This window comes from Cryptotermes secundus, unplaced genomic scaffold (genome assembly GCF_002891405.2).
Source record: "Cryptotermes secundus unplaced genomic scaffold, Csec_1.0 scaffold313, whole genome shotgun sequence".
Taxonomy (NCBI): Eukaryota; Metazoa; Arthropoda; class Insecta; order Blattodea; family Kalotermitidae; genus Cryptotermes; species Cryptotermes secundus.
This window is the reverse complement of record NW_019744412.1, coordinates 1,355,312-1,380,980: the sequence shown is the minus strand read 5'-3', so window position 1 is coordinate 1,380,980 and position 25,669 is coordinate 1,355,312. Positions and strand designations below refer to the sequence as shown.

The 25,669-nt window shown below is 44.2% G+C and overlaps 1 protein-coding gene across 3 annotated transcripts in view; it reads right to left on the bottom strand.

Annotated features, from left to right (window-relative positions):
- Positions 1–25,669, bottom strand: part of LOC111874714 (zinc finger homeobox protein 4) — a 310,881-nt gene that overhangs the window by 208,614 nt on the left and 76,598 nt on the right. For all 3 annotated transcript variants that reach the window (XM_023870448.2, XM_023870447.2, XM_033755572.1), the window contains exon 2: positions 3,888–7,333. In XM_023870448.2, coding sequence (XP_023726216.1) covers positions 3,888–7,254 — 3,367 coding nt within the window. In that variant the 5' untranslated portion in view covers positions 7,255–7,333. The remainder of the gene's footprint in view (positions 1–3,887; positions 7,334–25,669) is intronic.

Below are 25,669 nucleotides of genomic sequence, written 5' to 3'. Positions count from 1 at the left end.
GGGGGGGGGCTGCTGGGACTCGAGCCATTTTTAGTCGTATGTTCAGCCCCTAGCTTTTCGACTTATTGACTAAGCTACCGAGCATCATCTTTAGTTTTCGTAACGATCCAATCTGCCCCTTGCCTAAATATTCAAACACGTTGCTAGAATATGGTATTCTGTGACATGATGGCATCATGTTGTGACGTTTCAGAGATATCTGCTCCCTTAATCTTCTCGGAAGAACATGAAGACAGTTGATTCCTCCGAAACTTTGGAACCTATCCACCAAATGGCTTCATCCGAGAGGGTTGAGGAAGCTGTAACACTTCACACTCGTATTCGGGCAGTGCTAGGTTCGAATCTGGGCCCGGACTTCTGCTCCTTTGAGATTTTCTGAGGCTTGCCGAGCATCTCCAGGCAAATTCACGAATAGTGACTTAATGAGACCACGCCCACTTTCATTCATACCATGATATATCATGCCTGCATGCTAAATTGCTGTTGACACTCGCCAGCACAGTGATTCTTTGTTTCGAACTCCATAGGACTCACGACCACACTTTACTGACGGCTCTGGGGGTCTTCAGACCACAGTCCCCAACCACGATACTGTTTAAAGTAATTTATTTATTCATGTGAATTGAGAGACTGAAACAGACCACTGCTTGCGCCACGGTCGGCTGAGGATCACTTCGCCTTCATATTCTGGAGGTCGCCGGGTTAAATCTGAGCCCCGAGATCGGTTATAATGACTGGGTAATTTCGTGGTTTTCCTCAGGCCTTGTGGACAAATGACAAGATAACACCCCAAATTAGTACACAACCGCTTCTTTCTGTGTCTTTCCTGTTTCATTATTCACTAATCCTCCAAGTATTCGAAGCTACACACTCCTTGAATCAGTTCATTACAATCAGCTTGCTAATTAATCTGCACTGCGTCAGTTATTGGACGGGATGGGGCAAAACTCCTTTCAGAATACTTTACTGCGTAAATGTTCCTACAACAAAGGCTGTGCCTTTGGTTGTGATGTGCTGCAAAGTTTCAGCTGAAACCTTCAAGTATTTCTGAGCAGTAAGTAAAAGTAAAGGCTTATCCCTGTAACAGTGCTTGGAGGCCCATAGGGTTGCGAGACGTCGAGGCTTCCCACGCTTTCTAGACAATCCGCTTACAGATGGCGGTGAGGTCGGTCGCCCTTTACCCACAGGAAGATTCTTGGTACTCATTTATGTTAGAGGCTGAGTCGACCCCAGGGACACAGTGCGGCTGGAAGCATTATGCCAACTGAAAAATCCAGAACCTCAAGGAAATCGATCCCGTGACCTTCCAGCTTGTAGTATAATGCCTCAACCAACTAACTATATCGTAGTGTATAATAAAATGAACTGAAATGGAAACATGGTCATTATTACAAAAACACAGAGAACCCATTTAATTTTCTTCCAAAGTAAATGTAAGCAACTTTTTCTGAACGTATCCGAAATGTGTTACTGATGATACACTAAAGAAGGGTCCTAAGTTCGACATGTATCTCCCTGTACGAAATATTTCGTAGATATACTATATACCAGAAAGTTATTATTATTTTTACATTATACATATCATAGCGATTACACCCATTTACGTTTTCGAAAACGGGGGCGTTTATTTTCTGACAACCTCGAGCTTAATGAGTAACTTCGGCATTCTTGAATACAGCATCCAGAATTGTTAAGGTTCAGGAAATATTTCAGAAAACATCGCAGTTCAGGGTTAATTAGTTAATCCTGCAAGATGACAACTTCACTGCTTGCAGAAACGTTGGAAAATCTTCAAAAACTGTAAACGGCATATTCTGAGAAGCGTGAATGGTACACCAAACGAAGGACGAGCGAGGCATGTGTGTTGGTTCTACTGTTATGTGTAAACTGAATAACCGTGTCCCACAGCTTCCTATATTCCTAAAACCAAGAGGAGCCTCAAGACATATATTTCGGACGACAACAGTGTCATTAAAGTTCCACTCTAAGGCCGCGCCATAGCTCAAGCGGTTAGTTGCTGGCTTCCCATCGCGGCGGCCCGGGTTCGATCCCAGGTCTGGTAAAGTGGGATTTGTGATGGACGAAGTGGCGCTGGGGCATGTTCTCTCCGAGGTTTCCCCTGCCAATCTTCATTCCACCAAATTCTCCATCATTATAATCACCCGGGGCAGGCTACAATAGGCCAATCAGTGGCAGACGTGCCGAGTGGACTTAGTTGGACTCCACCTCCCACTAAGCGAAAAAAGTCCCACTGTTTGCCAGAACACAAGATTTCAGTCTATATAGGGTTTCTAAACCTTGTATTCCTCGCTGCCGTGATACCACAATTATATACCAAACCGCCTAACCAATTTTTAAATTAAATACGAATGATCACATAACACTCAATGGGAGTTATATCTTTCGTCTCTGCTTATATTGATCAAGAGGCGTTTCCGAACAAAAATTCCGTGTCTTCTTTCACCCGTCTGTGATACGTCAACAAATGTTCCAAACATGTCGGACCTCAGGTCTTCACACCGGTGGTTATTAACAGTTCTGTCTTCTGCGACATAACGCCGCTGTTTGCTACATGTATTTGCCGGAACCTATCTTGGATTATTCGACAACCCTGAAGATGAGCGCGATGTGTTCCCCCAAACGTCTGTTGACTTTCAACGGATTAATCAACTAACTTCACGGGCCTGATCCCTTCTTAAGAAGCCGTCAAATGTGCGGATACTCAAGAATTTCCCAGCATTTTATGGAGCCCGAAGGTTTATTACCGTGTTCACAAGAGCCCTCCACTGATCCCTATCCTGAGCCAGATGGATCCAGCCCATCCTGTCTCTATAAGATCCAATTTAATATTGTCCACCCACCTACGTCTTGGTCTTTCCAGTGGTAGGTCGTTTGTCCATTCGTCCAGGTCCGAGGATTTTTGTGACATTTCATAACAAGCTTACTTTTTAAGGTGACTTGTTAGCACCACTCTCAACACCCAAGCTGGTGGACCACCCCTTGTGGGCTGTCCGCGACTGCTAATTCAATATATTCACAGTTTCCTTGCAAAACTGGAGGTCGTCTCCTCCATCCGCAAACTGAGGACGCGCCATGCCGTGGTGGCAAGGGACCCACCTAATACGGCGTTATATCCCCGAAGATAAATAAATATCTTCAAATTCTCCAATCTTATTGTTACGTCCAAGCATCACAAGATCTTATAGCGAAAACCGATAGGCCTTGCTACTTAACCCTCTGAAACTTGAATTTCGTCAAAACTCAGTTCGTACCTCACAGGAAACATATTACGTCTCCGCCAAACAGCCCAACTGGTTAATGCTCTTTAGGGAAACAGTCACTGTTTACTGTGAGTACCATACGGAACACATAAATAATATATAAGGATTCAGTTCGTACGTCACAAGAAACACATTATGCCTCCGCTTTAAAGAACAACTGGTTAATGTTCTTTAGGAAAACAGTCGCTGTTTATTGTGAAACCCATATGTAATATATGAATACAATCTCTGAGCAGAATTCTGGCTTACTGGAGGTTAAAGTTGTTGGTACGTGCGGTAAAGACACTAAACACTGTTTTTTCTACTATGATATTTCAATTTCTGTCCTTCTATGGAATAATGAATGCTGATTAAGTCCCCAAAAAATGTAGTCCATTTCATTATCATCCGTTTAATAACAAAATTATGGATAATTTTTGATCTCAATAAAGTTTACTCTGCTCCCAGTCTTATTACTGAAGCTACTTTATGTCATATTAAAAAAAAAATATGCATAGCAAGAGCCAAGAATGAAGTAACCTGTAGTTTACTGATTACGAATTCAAGTGAAGATGAAGAAGCGGCTTACAAACTCATATCTGAACAAAGTAAGCACTGCTACCTTACCTGGTTCACTGTCGCCAAAGCCCGGAGGATCCAGTTGGCTGATGACCTGGAAGACCTCCCCGATATCTGTCTGCAGCTCTTTGCCCTCGCTGCGCCGCTGCAGCTGATGGATCTGCTCCATCTGCAGATGTTTCATGGAGCGTACGTGCTGGAGCAACTGCAGTTTCGTGCGGGTGGAGAAGCCGCAGAGGGCGCAGTGGTAGATGCGGGGAGCCTCAGAGAGCGCCTCGCTCTCGCGGAGATGCATGAAGAGGAGACAGCTCGCCTCGTGGCGCTGTCCGGCGGCGTGCAGTTGCAGCTTGTGGGCACTGTTCGTGTAGTAGTCACAAGCATGGCACCGCACTTGTATACCGCCTGGCGACGCCACGTGCCTCAGTTTCCACTCATTCCTCGGACCTCCCTCCTTCACGTGGTTCACGTGCTGCAGTCGCTGCAGATGTTTGTCCGTCTTGCAGTGCAGTTGGAAATTCGCTTTGAGGTTCGTCTTGTAGGTGCAGAGCTTGCAGACATAGTGACCAGCCACCACAGCGAGAATTTCCTGTTCCCTAATCTTGGTCCGGTCTGCGGACAGGTGGTGTGACAAGGCTTCCAGAGAGTCCGTGGAGAACACATTGCAGACGCAACAGTGGAACAGGTGAGAAGGGTTGGGGTCTGCGGGTTCGGGTGGCGGCTCCATCGTTTCGGGGTTCAGACCCATGTCCATATGGGGGGCCAGTTCTGGTGGGATGTGTGGCGGCAGCTGGCCCCCCGTCATCATCTGAATCAGCAGTGCCTGATTGTAGGCCATGTCAGCGAGAGCAGCCTCAGTGTGAGGTGGAGGCTTGTCTCCGGGTAGAGTGAGACCAGGATGGAAGTGCAACAGAGTCTCGAGCTGGTGTGGATGGTGCTGGTGTAACACGTTCAGTGTCTGCATGTGCTTCATGTTCTGCTGCAGTACCATCATGTTATGCGTGTGCTTCTCACTCGTCATGTGAATGCGCAGATTCCGCGCCACGTTCGTTTCGTAGTTGCAAACATCGCACCGAAAGGTAGGCTTCGGCTTCTGACTCTGACCACCAGAAGGCCCGCTACTGAGAGGCGTGTGAGGGTGGTGATGGTGACTGCTAGCGGTGGCCGAGCCCCCGGAACCTCCAGAGCCTGGACTCACTAGACCGCCCTTGCTTGACTGTGACGCCTGGCTGTGCAGGCCGGGGCCACTGATGGCCGACTCGCCGCTGGTCACACCCCCGTTCTGCAGCTCTTGCATGTTGTTGAGGTGCTTATCGGACTGCATGTGGATACTGAGGTTACCCTTCGTCGTCGTAGAGTAGTTACACACCTCACAACGGTACGGCTTATAACCGCAAGTGTAGGTCTCGCCGCGAGCCAGCCTCGGGTGCGGCTGACCCGCGATGCAGTAGATGCACGAAGTCTCCGTTTCTGGGTGCTTCTCCTTCATGTGGATCTCCAGTGTCTCCTGGTACTTGTAATGCCAGTTACACTTGGGGCACTTGAGGGTCTTGCAGGAATTGCGAGAGTGCATGCCGGCCAGGGGGCCGCCGACGCCCCCTAGGCGGGAGGAACTAAGAATGAGCTCGCACTTGGCGCACTCGACGCCACTGGGACGCCCGCCCATGTGGTCCGGACAGACTCCTATTGTCGTGCCCGTCAGGAAATTGGGCGGTGGTTGAGGATATGGCAGGGAATTCGACGCGTTACCTGCTGCCACTGCAGCCGACAGTAGGGGGCTCAGCGTAGACCCCGGTGAGGGGCTAGCACCAGGGGACACGCTGCTCCGACCGTTGTTACCGGATGACGCTGCCGACGCCGATATGGGACTCTTACGCGTCAGGTCCATCACACTATTAATTCCGACGCCAATAATTCTATTATTATTATTATTATTATTATTGTTATTATTATTATTACTACTACTAGAACTACCGTTTTGAGGTAGGGAGACCGAAGTCTCAGGAACATGTTGATTTTGGACGTTGGACAGCCCGCTAGGTGAAGTGGCGCTGTTGCCCTGTGATTGACGGTGACGCATTACTAAGCTCTCGGCCTCATAGAGTCCCACACTGCCAACACAGTCACTTTCCTTGGCTTTTTTCTCACCCACACTCGGCGGGGAGCTTCTCTGAGCGTCCTCCTTCTCATGCTTGACGTCTTCCTCGCTGAATGCTCGGTCCCGCTGCACCGGCTTGTCCAGGCCCACGGTCACTGGCGACAGTGGCTCCAGGAACGACACCAGCGGCTCCTTGTCTTTCCCTACGCACTGAATTATGGCCGACGCGTTCTTGTGCCCGAGAATGTCCTTCTCGTCTTCCAGCAGGGCCACATTGTGATCGCCCATGGCATGCGCCACGAAAGATTTTGCATACCCAAAAGACAGTTTACATATAAAACACATTAGAATGGGTTTTACAGGAACAGATGAGCAGTCTTTACCGGAATACTTTTCGTTCTTCTTCTGCAGCAAAAGCTGCTTGGTCTTACCCTTGTCCACGTTTTTCTTACCTTCGTTGGCACCACTACCACTACGCTCCGCCTTTCCATCATCACTATCACCACTTTTATTATCACGAACAGTGAAAACCCTGTAACTATGCATAATAGGTACTTCAGGAACTATTTTCTTGTCTTGCAAGATGCTGTTGGCAGCGTAGGAAGCTGCAGCGCCCCCATACAAGGCGTTATAAAGGGAGGGGTTCCGAGACACGTAGAAAGCATTGGCTATCTGCGGGAACACAAAGGACTGAGAAAGGCTGACACCGCGTCCGTCCACGATACAACCGTCGCCAATAATCTGAGGCAAGTCAGCAAGGCTCGTGGCGTCCTCTTCGCTTAGTTCGCTGTCCTCAATGATATACGCCGAGCCATCAGGATTGTACACGATCTTGCCATCAAACTTCTCAACGTCGCTGGTTCCGCACGAGTCGTCGCCAGCGTCGAGGGTGAATGAAGCCGAGTTCCGGGAAGGAGACGTCGTCGTCCTCACTTCGCCTCCTTTTTTCGTTTTGCACTTGTTTCCCGCGGACTTGTTACGCTCGTCTTCGGAAGATGCCTCATTGTCCTCGTCCTCTTGAGGCCTAGACATGGGCGGTTGCACGGTGTCATCGTGTAGGAACTGACTGCCAGATAGCGGCGACAACATTCCCCTCTCCTCCTCGTCTCTGCCCGCTATCACTGCGGCCGGAGGCGATGCAGACGCCTCCTCCTCTGGACTCATGGCCTCGCTATCCGAATCCTCCTTCAGGTCTTCGTGGGCGTCTCGCTTCCGTTTTCTCTTCCTGCGTGCAGTCTGCGAGGTAGAGTTGTCGCCGCCAGGCTGCAGACTTCTGTCCTCTTGCTCGTCTAGCGGCGCCCCGGCCGTGGGGGTGGGCATGGCGACCGACGACGCTTCAGTAGTCGCTGCTGCTCTCTGTCGTCAACCATCACATGCTGACACACTCTCGGGCACCAGTCTGCAACAATCAAGCAAACAATGGAGTTCGGTACAGACAGCAAAATCCGTCAGTCTCACGGCTGGAAATATAGGTATGTGATGGGACTAATTGGAAGACACAAAATTGGATTGGTGCCTGGGCTGTTTGAGACTGCATAGCTGAGTTTATTGTTATGCAAATAGACGCATACCTACATCAACACAAATACGTTTCAAGGCTTCATTATTCTGGAATATAGTAAGCACAAGCTAGGCCATGCCATAACTAAGTCGGTTAGTCGCCGGCTTCCTACTGCGGTGGCCCGGTTACGATCCCAGATACAGCCATGTAGGATTTGTGGTGGACAAAGTGGCAATGGGTCAGATTTTTCTGAGTATTTTGGTTTTCCCTGACAATTCTCATTCTACCGACTGCTCCACAATCACCATCATCTACCATCCGGAGCTAGTACAATAAGCCAATTAGTGCCCGACTTATCAAGTGGACTCAGTTTCGCCCCATCCCACGAACTAAACAAAGCACAAACTCATCTTGATGCGTAAGATAAGAGAATTTGTCACGTGTGTGGGTGTGACTACAGGCGGGATTTCATTGGTAACTGCATTTACTGATCACTTTAACACAACTCGTGTTTACATTTAATTACAGCGTCATCACTAATTTCCACACTTTGCAGTTCACTAGAGCGCAAGCTAAGTCTTTTCTATCCCGCAGTGTCTTTACTAGTATTTGCCTAGTAACGGGTCCTAACAATCGCAAATCCTCTGTGTCCAGACTCAGGTCCTCTCTACACGGTGACTCCCTTCCTTCTTGCTTGATTTGTCCTCCTTATAACCCCTTTGCACGGACCGAGTAGGAACACAACACTATCTCTATTGTTGCATGAGTACCCGTTGCAGCGGGAACGTGTTTACCGAGTCGTTGCCTAGAAATGGATACACGCAATTGCAAGATTTTTGAACGTCGTCCATTGTATGGTATTCTAAAAAACACAAAAGAACATAATGTTTCGGAAACTGGATCTGTGGACGGAAACAGATCCAGCATGTGTTTTCTGTGCTTTTAAGAATGATAGACAAAATCCAAAAACCCTGTAGTTCTGAGCGTTAAATGCCGTTGCCTGAACCCTTTAAAATCTACCACGCCTATAATACTTTAGCAGACACATGTAAAGTTGACACAAGCGAAAAGTGATTCTGCTTTGATGAGGGAAGCGATCGCTCAGAATACCAGCCCATCCAGGCAAGTGCCGGGATTGTATCTCGAATAAGCCACGACCACTTTCTCTCACATACTTTTCAATTCATCCTTCGCCAACTATCCTAGCACTCTACTGCCAACGGAATCAAGTGGGTAATAAGAAAATCACTTATACTGGCGATGAACTTGATTAATTGACGAGTCATATGTTCTAGGATATAACGCCGTGGAGTTCGTTGATAGTCAGCCAAAGTTTCGGAGGAACATATCTCCTCATCTTCAATCTCTGCTTGCTCCCTGCTTAACCGTCGTTTGTCGCTTATTCTTCGATCGTGAAGTTGGAGGCGACGTGTTCCTCTGAAACGTCGGGTGACTTCCAACGGACTGCATGGGTTTATATCCTAGAACAGATGACCCTTCACACCGTTAGGAGTACCTCAAATTAAATGTTCCTACTTACAGCATCAAGATATACTGATATCACATTTAGCAAGACATGTGTGAGCCGCCATTTTGTGTTCTCACAGATGTCGTTCTCTCATGACCCAATGGTATAAAGATGTCTTCCACATACATCTTCATTGTGCATTTCTGGTCCGAACAGACGCCAAATCCTGTCAAATACGCCAACTTTTATAAAGGACGAAATTTTCGGTATTTCGTACGTCTATGGTGATGGAGTCCTATTATAATGTTCTCAAATTCACGGTCAAGCGATGGAACCTCTTCGGGAACGAAAATTCACGCCCAAGTGTTCGACCAGACAGAAGCACACGTGACTACTACTGTGTTGCATCGGCCCTTGTTACTAAACATACCACCTGCTGTAACATTTGTTGCAATTTATACAGAAGTGACAGTTCTTCGCTATAGCGATGGGATACAGAATGCATGGTCGAGGAATCGGCGTTCGATTCTCGCTAGGGGCAAGAGATTATTCTCTTCTCCACAGTGCCCATACTTGCTCTGGATCCAGTCCAGCCCCCTATTCAGCGGATAAAAGGTAAAGTTGTCCCTGTGGTTATTTAATTAAGCACCACGCCATGAAGGCGTATGGAAAAGTGGAGTTATCGCTCCGCCATTCTTGGCCCTGGCACTTGATGGAGGTGAGTGGTCAGCTTCAAGCCCCGGCCGCCTCGCCTCCCCCGGGGAAGCAGTCACCGGTACCCACTGGATGGGCACCAGTGCCGGTCTCGACGTTGTGGAGATGTGAAGTCTTGCACCTGCCGGGAATAGAATACTGGCCGTCGAGCTCGTAGCCCGTCGCCATCCCGGCTACACTTATGCAACAGGTACCGGGAGCTATTTCCTGGAGGGAAACGCGGCCGGAGCTTAAAAATGACCATTCATCTCCATCTACAGGGTGATTCATATAGAACCGGCCCTACGAAATGAGCTGTAATATAAAATATACCATACAGATATTAAAGTAATTTACACATATCTTATCTTGGATTGTGTGCCGTGATCAGAGCAGGTGGTGAAAGTGTCCGCCGTTTTCAAGTAGGCGCTAGAAACACTCGCTGTTCAACAGTGTACTCCATGACTCGCCTGCGCACTGCAGACACGTTTAGGGATTGACCTTGACCTTTCAGCATAAGGGCTGCCACTTGCCGGATCATGCGCACACCATTCGACTCAGCACTGCCCACGGATTATTATGTCGTAATTGTGAGCGGTTATATGCATCATCTGCGAAATTATTAGCAAATTCATCGGGCCGGTTCTATACGATTCNTATCTCCCCCCCCCCCCCCCCCAATACGTCTTCGTGGAGTGCTTCTTCATTACTTAAGCGCAGGGACTTCACTATATTGCCTGTATTTATGTTCCATATGGCTCTCACAATAAACAGAGACTGTTTCCCTAAACAGCATTAACCGGTTGGACTTTGTAATGGAGAAGTAATGTGTTTCCTGTGAGGTACGAAAAGAATCTTTATATAGTATTTGTGTGTTTCGTATGGTTCTCACAGGTTGGAGGCTCCCCGTATGGAGGTGTGTTCGAATACCTCCACCGTAGATCTGCGAATCGTAGGAAGCGACGAAAAGGGCACCCGTGCCCGGGGGTATAACTGAGCCACCCTCTTCCTGGGGGATATAATATGGGGACATGAACACCCAAATTAGGGGAGTATCGAATCTTAGACAGTAAAATATGGTCATGAATCCCGTGGGACTCGGACCCGAGAATGACTACGCTGGCAAGAACCAGCCCCAATTGTAAACGACAGACCCGTCCTCTCGTTAGAGAGGGCGAACCACAACGACAACCCGGCAGCTAACAGTAATAAAAATCTGGTCTTGGACCCAAGATAGGGGCTTGACACCAAGAATGACTAACCGACTAACCGTCGGTTGTATCATAACTTTAATTTTGACGTGTATGATTCTCACAATAAACAGCTACTGTTTCCCTGAACGTTATTAACCGGTTGAGCTTTGTAACAGAGAAGCAATGTGTTTCCTGTGAGGTACGAACTGAATGCTTGAAGAGAGTAGTATTTAAAAGAAACATGTTAACCCTAATACAGCCTACCAAATTTCAAAAATACAGTTCTGAACGAAAGGGGCAGAGCGCCTTCTCAACCTCTTTCGCCTGCTCATAACAAAGTCCTCTTCCCAAAATCTTTACCTTCTTCACTTTGTAACGCTTTACCTTCTCTGGTCGGAAATTTGCCTTTTCCCATCGTAAGATTTCGTGCCTCACTAGTTCCTCATTCACTCTCTCTTCTCACTTTTTCTCCTTTCCTTGAGACTTCGAAGGCATAAGGAGTTCTATTGATTGTGATAATTTCCTGTGTGCCTCACCAGTTCCAAAACTGTTGATAAGAGATATTACTTACTGTATCTAATACTGATATTTGTCGTTCAAGTGACAAAGTTGGTACAGTTTACCTAGTTAAATATGTTTCGAAAATTACTCCGTCAACATCGATGCAGTTTGCAACATGGCGTGTTGCTCGTCTGTACGGTGTACAGTGTACTGTACAGTGAAATAGCTCTATCTCGGTGCAACTCGTGTGAGGACATGGCGTGTTGCTCGTCTGTACTGTACAGTGAAACAGCTCTATATAGGAAACCGCTTGAAATAGGTAACATGTACATATATACAATGTGAGTTTTGCTCACATAATATGAGTTATCATGTTATTCTCACAATAAGTAACAGTTGCTTCCCTAAACAGCATTAAGTGGCTGGCCTTTGTAACGGAGACGCGGTGTTTTCTGCGCAGTAGGAACTGTTTGAAGCAGTATTTAGATGAACCTCAGGCTGCTGTTGAATTACATCGTGTACTGTCAGAGCGGACGCTGCAGAGCTTGGTGCAAATACGGGAAGCAGAGTAGGGCGAAACTAACCTACGTAATAAGTACTTTCTTGCGCCTTCGTACTGAAGGCATGGAGAAGAAATAAGTGACTTGTTTTTTGTTGAAAGCGTAATAACTCGTCATCTTATATGGAACACACATTAAGAACCTCTAATAGACCCGTTTCCTGTCATAAGACCAACCTTCTTTAATTACGAATCTCCGTGTCGATTACAAACATATTTCCCCTCCGCACATCACTGAGGTGGAATTCGTTACTCCTTTTTCATGACGAACGACAGCTTGGTGTTGAAGAAAGAATTTCTTCACTAAACAACGAAATGTCAGTGTCAATGGAGCCCAGAAACCTTACCTTCTCTTCCTTTCTGTAAGTCAAAATGACTGAAAATATATTTGTTGTGACGTCACGAACATATGTCTTAAATTGAACAAAATTCGTTTACCGACTGTTGCAAATTCACTGTTTTCAGTTCAAACTGGTGTTCGTATTTCGTAATGGGTGCGAAAGTGTAAAAAGGGACAACAATTACAAAACGCTGTTCGTTTGTTTCGTCTTGGTGCCAAAAGAAAAACCGTATCCAAGCGACAATTCCTTGAAGGAACAAAGACAATGGTTCTCCCCTTTCATTCTACAAAAAAGAATCAGTTTTTATGTTACAAGAAGTGACTCTTTGATACACTGCTTTCAGTTACACGATTCAACGAGGCTGAAAGAATTTCGGTAGAACAAAGTTATAAATAAATGCTAACTTACGGCTTGTACCAACAGAGTGCAGTAGAGGTTATGTGTGCTTTAACGTTACACGAGAAAAGGGGCAAAAAGAGTAAAATGCGATTCACAGGCGTTAAGACTGCAGCAGATAGACCTGCACAATTTCGATCAAACATGGGCAATAAATTGCAAGAGACACGTCATTTTTATTTTATTTATTTTGAACGCGGGACAGTCTCATAAAATACTATGGCGAATAAAAATTTTTCAGAGTCAGATTTATAAAATGTTGATTATGAAAAATAAAACGATACATTTCTTTGTGTTTCTGAAGGTCATGCTCACCAGGGGCTTGTTTTCGACATCCGATCACTCGTTAAAAAAATGATGGATTAGTTTCAGTCGCCGTTTTGTATTCTTTATTACAACGGCCTGAATCGTACATCTGTAACATTTAATATTAATATTAAACAATAAATAATATTGTCTACTACATAAGTCATTAATGACAAAATATTCTATTCAAGAAAAGCGCGTATTGTTTAAATCACTGTCGCGCATTATATGTGACTGGAAAAGAACAAGACGACCGGGTTTGAATCTCTAAAGGGGCAACATTTTCTTTGTTTGGCATCATATCTAAAATCTCCCTCATACCCTTGTACAATGCATTCACGTAGCGTAGCACTGCTCAAAAGTCTTGGCATTCTTTCGTCACCTTGGACCATCCTGTTGATTTCTGACTATATTCATTCCTCAGCATTTAGTTCAAAGCGGTGTTCGTGTGTTTCAAAGTTTCATTCAACACTGGCTTAAATAATGAGAGAAAAGACACAACGTATCGAAATTGTGGTAGATGGGGCAGTAGTGCCATCTGAATCTTTTGCATTCCGGAGCGAGTATAAGGAGCTGAATAAAAGTCACATATAGAATTCTGTCACATTTTTCTTCTCCAACCAATAACAAAATAAAGCCTCAAACCGAATGCTTTGCTGACCCTGCAGTATTCGGAGCCACAAAGGTCGAAATGTCATACGGCTTTTCAGAGCAGAACCTTGTACAGTTTCTGTCTATCCATCTTAAGCTTGAAAGTAATTAAAATGATATTGTAGCGTGTAGTGCCGTTGCTATGCAACGATCGCGCGAAGGAAGATGCGTTGCTTGGTAACGAGCGGTAAACACGTCAACCGCCCATAACAAGAGAAAAACGTTTGGCGGTGTTTTCTGTTGGGTCTGTCCTAAATCTATATAACGAAGACCCCATGTCGGCTGAATTGAATTGAGAACTAATGGTCGGCAACCAGTTCTGTACTGGGGTCTTGAAGGGAGGACCTAAGCGCGGGAAGCTGAAGAATCTTCACTCTTAAGAACCGTTACCAAGAAACGGCTGTTGACACAGCACGCTGGGGAAGGCTTAGCGTGTAGAGGTGTGGAGATTTTCGACAACGCTGTAATTACCTGCAGTTTCTTGTGATCTGTATAAGTGGTCGATAAATGCATCCACCAATTCATACCCCGTCTATAGTCACCCCTAACACGTGACTATTTAATACTTCAGTTCTTACCTCTCAGAAGACACTGCAACTACGTTACAAATGCCATTCTGTTATGACGTTTATGGAGGTGTATTCAGCAGTCAAAACGGGAGCACATACAAGCGTTAATAGCAGCAAAAGGCTGTGACTTCTTTCGCTGCAGACTTCAATTCGTCCACATTATTTTTATGTGTTGTTCCACGACGTTATCAGTAGCTGACCTATACAGCGTCGAAGGATTATGAATTAAAACATTCGAAAGGAAAATATCATGGCCTAATAGAGATCTCATATTTGCTTTTGCCTGGAGGGGCTCAGGAAAACCACGAAAATAATCGGTCAGGTTAGACGTCCTCCCGCTCAAGCCTGGAACCTAGAATATCCGAGTAGGAGTCCAGAGCGTTACAGCACACACCTCGCTTCCAGTGGGATGACACAACACATTTTCACTTTATTCGATAAGATGCAAGCCCCCTGGCTTTATCGGATCCGCTGATGACAGAAATGACTATCAAAATTTGTAACACGAAAAGTCATATATTTTCTTGTGCGCAAAACATACGAACATGTTACATGGCAATTTGATGTAATGACATTATTAAAATTATAATTAACTTTTATTGACCAATAGAACCTATCATTTTCTCGTAGCATGGTTGACGAAACAAGAAAATACGAAATAAAAAAATAAACATCCTGCTCTGGCTCAAAATTCAGTTCTCAAAAAGATGATGATGCATATTTTCTCAGCAGATTTGGAATCAGTATATCGGAATTAATTCCAAATATTCGTTTTCGCCTATGTTCCCATATTCCTCTCGAAATCAGTAATCAGATAGAACTGATGAGGTCTTCACGGCGGTCACTATGAAGAACGCCATCTTCTGGGATGTAGCTGCAGCAACCTGCACACGCTGGTTCCTCACTCGCGAATTTTTCTATCCTGAAGATTGAGGCTATATGTTCCTCCGAAACGTCTTTTTACGCTAGATCTATACGACGCCACTTCCGAGTATTTCTCGATCTCGGAGTAGAGATCAACTCCCCATATTTCCGAGGCAGATATTGTTAATTTATTCATATATCTGTTGTTTATTTGTGGAGGGGGTGTGAAAGGATGCGGCCGTAACGTATTAGAGGTTCACCTGGCTGTCTAGAATAAGTGATAAAAGCAACTCAATTCTCCGATCAGGATACGTGACAGGCAACCGAGATACCTAACGTGGGACCTCCCGTCTATGCAGAGTGGTACCCGCCCAGCAGGACGCTCATAAGACGGTCTACACGAAATGCTAAACCGCTGAAACCTTCATCTGGTCAGCAACTAACTTAGTGTGAGGCTTAATCAAAATGTCACCAGTAGACTGTTACTGACCTTCTAAGCATTACTACTCGTACACGTCGTCACCAACTTTATTCCACAAGACAAGGGAAATTCATGACAAGAATCTCCGTCAAAATAATTCTAACAAAATGCACCAAGCAGAATTTAAAGAAAAGTCATGTTACCACCTGGTTTAACATGAAATAACTCTGCATTCTACCCACAGTGTGTACACTGTGACTCTCACAGTAGAAACCATAGTTTCCCTTAATAGTATTAACTTATAAATGATGCGAAGTGTGTTTCCTGTGAGGTACGAACCGGTTTACTTAATATATCATCAATGCATACTTCACAAATATTAGACCAGCGTGGAAAGCAATGAGGGCGGAAGTTCGCACTCGATAGTACATTCGCCGTCAGCAAAAAACGAACAATAAATATTAATATAAACATGAAATACAGCACAGTTTCACAAACACACACAGAAATTTACCTTACGCAATGCTTGAACATTCTCATTGCTTTAGAGACCAACCATAGACTAAACATCACTTGTTTAACACATCTTTCAGATATCAACTGTTCAGTAAATCAAGTTACTGTTATTCACCATTTGTAATACGACTTCTTAAACACGTTTACTTCTTTAATTGCAAATTCCGAACCATGCACTTCACTGTAGTTTACTAATAGAATTCAACTTGCAACGGCCTGACGCTTGCCAGACTTGATGTGTATGTGAGATGTGATGTTGTGAGGCCTATCCCGCGTTATGCACTAAGAATAATAAACCTCTTTGTCGTGTTTATCAAATGGAAGAGAAAGGTGAGGCACAAAGATAAGAGGGAAAAACGAATGTAAGTGTAGGACAATCAACGGCACTATGCCCACAGTCGCTGTTCCTTGTGTACCTAACGTCTTATTCTCAAAAATGAGTTTCAAGATGACAGATTTAATATAAGAAATAACACAGATATTATTTGGAAAACAGAATTGCACATTTCCGCTACGCCTGGAAATAGCAAACACGCCGAGGTGGAACAGAACAGGACTTTATCAGGGTTAATGATGGAAGGGTCGTGTTGTAACATTCTACGCGCAAAAAATAAAGAACGTAAAAAAGTTTGAGGAAATAACGCGAAAATAAGAAACCATGCCACTAAATCATACTTACATGTATTACAGCCCTTCAAACCACAGCCAATGCATGAACGTTAAAATGTCACTGAATTTGACCGCAGAGTAAACTTCGGGGTTTCAAGTTCTTTTCAGAACAAGCAGTATTAATTGAATAATTTTCGTAATACAAATGAATGTGTTTTTGTACGGTGAAACTCTTTTACATAAATAATATGTCATGCGGCAAATAAACCCAGTGATTCATGAATTGATTTTGGAGATGAAAACGTTTTCGGCACTGGTCCTCCTCCGAACCCACTAACGCCCAGGCAACAGCACATTTGTCGGAGAAACCTCAGAGGACCTCTTATTTTCTTGTTTTCCGGACTCCTGGCGGAAAGTCGGCATGCATCCGGAAGGCTCTGCGACCGGCCATCTCGACTCAGGTTCCCTTGGTTTCGCTCTGTCTTCAAGCAAACGCTGAAATGGGCCTCAAATTCAAAGTCCCTACCGAATGCTTCTTATACAAGCCTTCATCGGAAATAAGCCGAGGTGCAGAGGTGCAAAAATGACGAGAGTCGGGAAACAGGTCACAAATGGAAGTAAAAGAGCTCTAATGGACGTAATAGGTTTTCTATGTGTATCACTAAGTAGCAGCACAGTCCACCTTCATGACAGTCTAAGCGACAAACGCGCATGCGCATGTTCAGAGATTGGTTTCAGTAGTAAAAATGGCGACCGTGCTTGAGGAGTATAATAACGAAGAGCAGCGTTCTTTGTGCGATTTATATGAGCAAAAGGACTCATTGCAAAGAAATGCTTCTTGTTTGCGGTGGGAAGTGTTTGTCGCGTAAAACGGTTCACAGCTGATGACGAAGAGGCTGAAACGTAGGTGCGGAAGTGTGAGCCAACAGCCAAGACACTTCTATGCCGTGGGTTTCGACTCTCTGGTAAAGCGATGGGACAAGTGGATCAGTGTTGGTGGAGGATATGTCGAGAAATTAGTCTTTCCTCCAGGTTGGAGTACTGCATGTTTTACATTTTATATCCACTTGTGAACCATTAACTCACTCTCCTTCGCAGACCAGCTGCTGCAAGTAGTGGCAAATATTAATCAACATTCGAGTAAATTATGTCTTCTGGAATGAGACGACATCCAGTTTGGTAGACAGGTACACATTTTTTTAAAGAATGTGCTGCTCTCCATCTACATTCTACTCTGAAGATGGAGGCAATACATTCCTCTGAAACACTGATGCACCTGTATCCAACCACACAGCATCACATCCCATAAGACAATAAACTTCATATTTACCGCCGTGAGGTCCCAAAACCGCAATTAAGGCTTAGCCATGCTCCGTATCAGGTTTGGAAGTTTTGTGCAGTGTGGAGAACAAGGGCATGCGCAACACCGTACCCCAGGACCGGGATTTAGAGAAGCCGACTTCCAAAGGGAACACAGAAAGTATACAGGATTATGTACGTGATTATCAGGGAAACTGTGGAGAATATTTACGGAAATAATTCAGGGAAGCACGTTACAGAATGAGGACCTTATTATAAAAAGGTAAAGCTGTCCCTGTAACAGGCCGTGGAGGCCCACAGGGTTGTGAGACGTCGAGGATGACATATTTTTTAGACAATCGCTCATAGATGGTAGTAAGTTTGGCATTCTTACGCCCCGGCCAACCGCCCTTTTATTCCCAGAAAGATCCCTGGTACTCATTTATGTTAGCGGCTGAGTCAACCCCAGGGCCATAGTGCGGCTGGAAGGATTAGGTCAATTAAAAAATTCAATGACCACATCGGGAATCGAACCCGCGACCAGACGCAAAGGAAAGAGTGGCCGTCCCATGAAGAGACGGAAAGGCTAATTCTTGGAATAAAGTTGACGGAATAGGCACGTGTTCAGTGAATATAGACGGGGTTTGGATTGGTAACTGAATTTATTGGACACTTCCACTCGTAACTACAAATAACTACGACACTCTCACTCAGTTACACACTACAAAGATCAATGTCACTACAACACATATAAAGTCTTCTCAGTCTTCCTTAGCCGTTGCTTGTTAGCGGCTTCCAAAAACACACGTTCCTATTCCTCTGAGTTCCCAAACTGTCCCCGGCCTCAGGTACCAGCTTCTCACTCCTCACAACTGTCTCAACTAACACAACCGACCACTGATGAGAGGGGGAGGAGGAGGAAAAGAAGTGGGGGGGTGGTAGTGAAAGACACTAAATTGGGTGTGGGGGGGTAACAAAATATATCTCCAATTTTGAAGGTTCCCAGGCAGTGCCCGCTTGTCCTTCTGGTACAGGTAGAGCATATAATCGGATTTTTTATACATTATATATTTCTATAACGCTGAAAGGGGTGCATTATAATATTTTTTCTTTTTGCTAACGTTGACGCGGCTATATTAGGGTGAAATTTTGATGTTAACAATGGGAGGGACGCATGTGAGGCATGTAGTGCAACGTGGAATTGGGTACCAACTCAGCATTTGCTCTAGGACTGAGGAAAACCACGGAAAACCTTGATCAAGATGGCCGGTCACAGAACCTTCCGGATGCAAACTGACTTCTAGCCAGCAGTCCGGCATTGAATGCGCGAACCCTAACATTAGACCCTATCTGGCTGTTGCTTTATTGTAAAAGTTTACATGTGTTTCTACTGTTTTTGTATACTTTGGATGATCAGCAAACATTTGTGTATCACATTTTAGGGCCCTGAAGTACTAATCGTTATACATCCCCGGCACGGACCGCACAGAAAACGTATCTTCCTCTGCTAATTACTGGTCATCTGTATTTATTTCTACTTCATTCTCGTGATTTCCTACCACCCTCTCCCACATCTCAAGTATTTCTATTTTCTGTCATTAACGTTTATTCTTGCAAGCGTTTCTGCGTCCAAAATTCGTCTCTCAAAATCTGTGTTTTTTTCACAGGGCAATGTGTGATCCAAATTTTCTGTTTTGTTATACATGGAGCAAATTCCTATTTCACTGCCTCTCCTGACCCTCCTCTGTCGTCAAGAAAGAATAGTGCATCCAGTGTAGGTATGTAAACACTGTTAAGCTCAAAATGTCAACATTAACGGGCCCGAAGCATGCCAGCATTAGTTCAGAGAGACTAATCAGAGCCTGCAGCTCACTTGGTGAGAGGAATTCGTAAGTACAGCACCAGCCTGGGGGCAGTAGTCGATAATGTGGCTACCTGCCGACAGAGAAACCTGGAGGCAAAAAAATCAGGCGCCATATTATGAATTCTTCAAGTGGTTTCGAAAAAGGAACTTGGGAACGAGCATTTTTATAAACACAATGTAAATTAAATAAAGCCTTTTATAATCTCTTCTCCCTTAAATCTTTGTTTTAAATAGAAAGAATTATACCAGTGGAGGGAAAAAACACAAAAACGAGTTACAATTTTGTTTCGAAATGTTGCAGATGATAAGTATTTGTGCGTGTCGTACCCCCATTCCATTCCAATTACATCAGACGCCAGCAGAAACGGATAAACGCTAAGTTCCCACGAACAAATCATGTTAATTACTATCTTTTTTGTTGCATCCTCTACTCTTAAAAGTTGCCTTTGATTTCTTTCTTGTTCTTAGGACTACGTGGTTAAGTATCGTGTAGCCACAGACCGAACCTTTTTAAAGGAATTAAAGAAAGAGATGAAGGAGTATAAAAACCTTGAAATCACACAATTATCGCGAGCTACAAATTTACCTTCAAGCGCCGGGTCTGGAAACTTAACATTAGCCGTATCAGAGGGCAAAGAAGCTAAGTGAATGAGGGGTCTCTCGGTGTGATGTATGCCCAGCCTCAGAATAAACACGAAATCTGGAACTCTCCTTCCTGTGAGCTTTGATATAATTAGTAAGTAACGTAGCCTTTTTTATTGTCTTCAAAAAACCTTTATACCTGACTAAGAAATCATGAACAACAAAGTATGGAACTCCGGAAGAACAAGACAAACACGCAACACGCATTCCATCTTCAAACTCATGATTCGTGAAATGAAAACATATATAAACTACAAAAAAAAAAAAGGAGAGAGGGAGACAGGCTTACGGAATGAAAAATTAATATAAATTTGGATTCCGTAGTAACTGTAAAAATTGTGAAATCACTCGTGGAGCTGAGCCCTTCTTCAGAAGCCGCCAATTGTGCAGCTACTCAAAAATTTTCCAGCATTTTATGGAACCGAAGGTTCATTACCGTGTTCACAAGAGTCCTCCACTGGTTCCTATCCTGAGCCAGATCAATGCAGTCCATCCCATTCCATCCTCTCTCCAAGAACCATCTTAATACTGTCCACCCACCTATGTCTTGGTCTTCCTAATGGCCTCTTTCTTTCTGGCTTTCCCACCAATATCCTATACGCATTCCTCTTCCCCCCATTCGTGCTACATATCATGTCCATCTCTTCCCCCTTGACTTGATAATTCTAATTATATTGGACGAAGAGTACAAGTTATGAAGCTCCTCATTATGCAGTTTTCTCCAACCTCTCCATCTCTCTTCTGTGTAAATATTCTCCTCAACACACTGTTCTCAGACACCCTCGGTCTGTGTTCCTACCTTAATGTTAGAGACCAAGTTACAAGCGCATACAGAACCAAAAGCAAAATTATAGTTCTTAATATTCCAACTTTTATGTTTTTAAAAAGCAGACTAGAAGACAAAGAGCTTTGGACTGAATGGTAACAAGCAATACAGAGATTGAATCTTGAAATATATAGGCCTAAGAAGAGTTGAATTGCCTGCCTTGCTGACTTCCTATGAGCTCTTGAAAACATCTCTCCTCCATGGGCTTTGTTGTTGTTGTTGTTGATGATGATAATGATGATGGTGGTGGTGATGGTGATAATGACGATGATAAATATTAATGACGTGTATAAATTCCTCAAGATATGTGTTACCTAGAAACCTAGAAACGTTGCTTCTCCATTACAACCGAAAGCTTAAGGCAGCTCAAGGAAACGGGTGTAACACCGATCAATAGGCCTGAGTTGTAATATAATGTGGTTCTTAGAGAGTCCGACGTTTCGGAGGAACAAATCAACTGCACTTTTCAGGATAGAAGAGTAAGACAATCAAAGAACCCGCAGAAGAAAGCGGCCAAATTGAGGCAGTTTCTGCTGGATTCTTGGTTCGATTACTCTTCGACTCTGAAGTTGGAGGAGATATTTCCCTCCGAAACATGTGGCTCTCTCCGACCTACAAGGTTCAGTAACTACTTTCAGAACCTAAAATCCAACATAGTATAACGCCCGTTGAGAATTCAACAGTAAATTTCATTATTTGTTACGTAAGCTTCCGTACTCTTTTCCCTTGCTTTCTTCTGTACTCCTTGCCAGTACATGATACCGAACGATAAACAAATGCTGATATTTAACGAAATTCCCCACGAATAACAAGCATCAATGGTCAATCTTTAACTGTCTCCTTTATATAGTACGTGTACACTACACTTCATGTATCCACATCAACATACTGCCAGTACACACAGAACAGACAGGTTATACTGAAAGAAATGACTTTTTGCTCCTTCGTGGCCTAGTACATAACTTACGATCATGCAAGTGTTAACCTTCGAGAATACTGTAACCCAAAATTACGTAATTTTACAGCTTTCATCTCATCGTTACATATATGTATATATACTGTTACATTATATACATATGTAGATGCTATGAAAAAAAAAAAACTAAAATTACGCAAATTTTGATAACATATTTTTTAGGGTTAACATTTGCATGGTTTTAAGTTATATACTAGGTCACCAACGAGCAAGCAGTCATTTCAGTGTACCATGTGTGTATGTATATGTGTGTATAGTATATAGAGGGGGTGGACAATAGCAGTTTAATGTGAAAATCACACGAAACACATGAATGCAATTCATGTGCGAAAAGCACAGAGCTCTTCCTTCTTATGGCAGGTGATACATGTTCTAATGAGCAGTTCATTCACTCCGAAGCAGTCTTGATCAGGCAAGGCTTGTGTTACCCCCACGCCACCTCCCATCTCCACATCGTCTTAACCACACATAAACAATTCAACTTGTCCTTTTATTTATGAAAGTGCTAATAGTCAAACTTGTGTTTTGAGGGGTTTCTTTCGTGAGATCCCTTCTCTTCTTCTCGTCTCTACCCCCTCTCCCATTTCCCATCTCTACGTCACAATATCTTCCTTCCTCTCATCCCGGTTCGGGAGAAGAAAGACAAGGAAGCTCAGGAGGAGGAGCAGGAGAACGTGGGATTCCCCTTTCCTCTTCGTGTGTGTGTGCGTATGCGTGCGTGCCTTCTTCCAAACTTCATTTTAAGCGCATCTGAGTCTCATGCATATTTTATTGTTCACTGGAGGCGGTACGAAAGGCCGGGGGCCGCCCTTCCAGAGAAAGAGGCCGGGGTATGAAAACGTTATCACCCAACATTCTTCATTTCACAACAAAACTCGCATATCTGACGATGCACTTTTGTGCCTGTGTCCACATAGATTGCCTCTGGAAACATTTACCTGTTCCCGTGACACGTAGTTCCCACTTTAAACACCTTAGCATCTAAAATACTGAAGTGGAATCCACGCGAATTTTGAGGTGAGCGTAAAATTAGACCCAGTTAATGAAGAAACCTAATATTAATTAACAGAATAAAAAATTGTGCACGTTGGAAGCATGATGGGAACGCCGGGTTAGGGTTTATGATCTGTCCGCATGCTTCTTCTACATATTATTTATATTTATTGTTAGTGGGGTGGGACTAAGTCCCTTGTACTGCGGCAAACAGCTCCAGATGATAGGTGAGGGTGATTGTGGAGCAATTGGTGGAATTAAGATTGTCAGGGGAAACCGAAATACTCGGAGAAACCCTGCCCCAGCGCCACTTTGTCCACCACAAATCCCACTTGGCCAGACCCGGGATCGAACCCGGGCCGCCGCGGTGAATAGCCAGCGACTAACCGCTTGAGCTATGGGGCGGCCCTTTCTTCTACATAAGTACTGAACGGGTTTCAACTAAATTTGGGACAACAGTCTAAACAACTACAATCTAAAGTAGCTTTAAATACTCAGAAATTTTTCAATAACTCTAGAAAGTACTAATTATTCATAACTTGGACTGAAGTCTCTAACGAAATAAGGAACGATCTAATTAAGCCTTGTACTGTTCCACCATGAAGTCAATCAAATTTCAGACTCACTGCAACAGACTTAAAAGAATTTATGTACTAATACACTCCGTGGCCTCTAGTCTGCAAGCAAACTATACCGACCGAGCGACAGCCGCTTGTCGGCGAAGATAGTACCAACTTTAGCGGATAGAGGGTGTCGCATGGTCAGCATAACCACTTCTAACGGTCAAAGAAGTAATTGTACTGCTTATTAACAGCATACTCTCAGATTTAAGTTAAGATCTATATTAAGAATCTCGGGGTTACCGCTATGATATAAGAATGTGCTACAGAAGGGAGGATGGGCATTGCCTAGGCCTGTTTTATATCTATATTTTTTTTACAATAAAAAATTCCCACGGCAGTTAATTTAGGGTTTTATAGACCGGAGCAGCTGTTTCTTTAAAATAACTCCTCAATTAATGTCATGAGGCTCAGTGGGCCCCCGTTCCAAACCCACTACTTCTCATAAAATCTGGTAGCGCCGGAAATCAAACCCGGGACCTCTGGATCTGTAGCCAGGAACTCTGACCACTAGACCACCGAGGCCGCGTTTTGTACTCATAGAATCCTTGAAAATGTCCCCAATGTCCTGATACCGAAATCGGAAAACGAGAAATTAACTGTGATATCTGATATCAAAGATGGCGGTAAGGTTGTCAGCCTTACACGCCGGCCGCGCTTTACTCCCCAGGAAAATTATTTAATTAATTACTGGTACTCATTTCTGTTAGAGGCTGAGTCGACCCCAGGGCCATAGTGGGGCTGGTAGGAGTAGGTCAGTTGAAAAAATTCAATGACCTCATCGGGACTTGAACCCGCGACCTTCCGGCTTGTAGCATAGTGCCTCAACCAACTACGCTACCGCGTGCCCCCTCACAAAATCATATCAGAATAATTTTTGGAGCTTGAAATTCCACGGAGAAACACTGAACACAATACACATGACATATAAAAATTCAGTTCCTACCTCACAGATAAAAAGCCGGGAAAGCTCAGTTCGTATAGCTACGGAATGGACAGCCGGGCTCGATTGCCGGCAAGAGCAAGACCGGCTCCGGGGTCAGCCCAGTCTCCTATCCAATGGGTACCGGTGTTTACTTCACTGCAGTAAACGGCAGAAACGTGAAACTGAGCACTCACCTCCACCTAGTGGCGCGATCAAGAATGGTGGAGCTATACCTCCGCTCAACTATTTAATCACACAGACATCATCACCGTTTACCTCACAGGAAACACATTACGTCTCCGCTACAAAGTCCAACCGGTTACTGCTGTTAGGGGGGGTAAGAAACTATCTCCGATTTTGAAGGTTCTCAGGCAGTGCCCGCTTGTCCTTCTGGTAAAGATAGAGCGTATGATCGTTTTTTTTTTTTTTTACTTTTGCTATCGTTGGGAGGGCTATATTAGGGCGAAATTTTGATATTAACAATGGGAGGGCTGCGTGTGAAGCATGTAGTGCAACGTGGAATTTGGGTACCAACTCAGCATTTGCTCTAGGACCGAGTAAAACCACGGAAAACCTTAGTCGAGCTGGCCGGTTGCAGGACCTTCCGGATGCAAACTGACTTCTAGCCAGCAGTCCGGCATTAAAGGCGCGAACCCTGACATTAGACCCTATCTGTGCTGTTGCTTTATTTTAAAAGTTTAGATGTGTTTCTACAATTTTTTTTTGCATAATTTGGATAAGCATCAAACATTTGTGTATCATATTTTCAAACGGGTGTAACTGTTTAAGTATTGATAAATTTAGATCTATATTGTGGAGGGGCAAAGGTTTGTTGGTCATCCAATTACAGGCTTTTAGGATTACAATACTTTTTTTATCACATCTTCTTTTCTTGTCTAGCATAGGTTGTCAGGGAAACAGTCGCTGTTTATTGTGAGAACCATGCGGAACACAGAAATAATATATAAAGATTCAGTTCGTACCTCACAGGAAACACGTTAC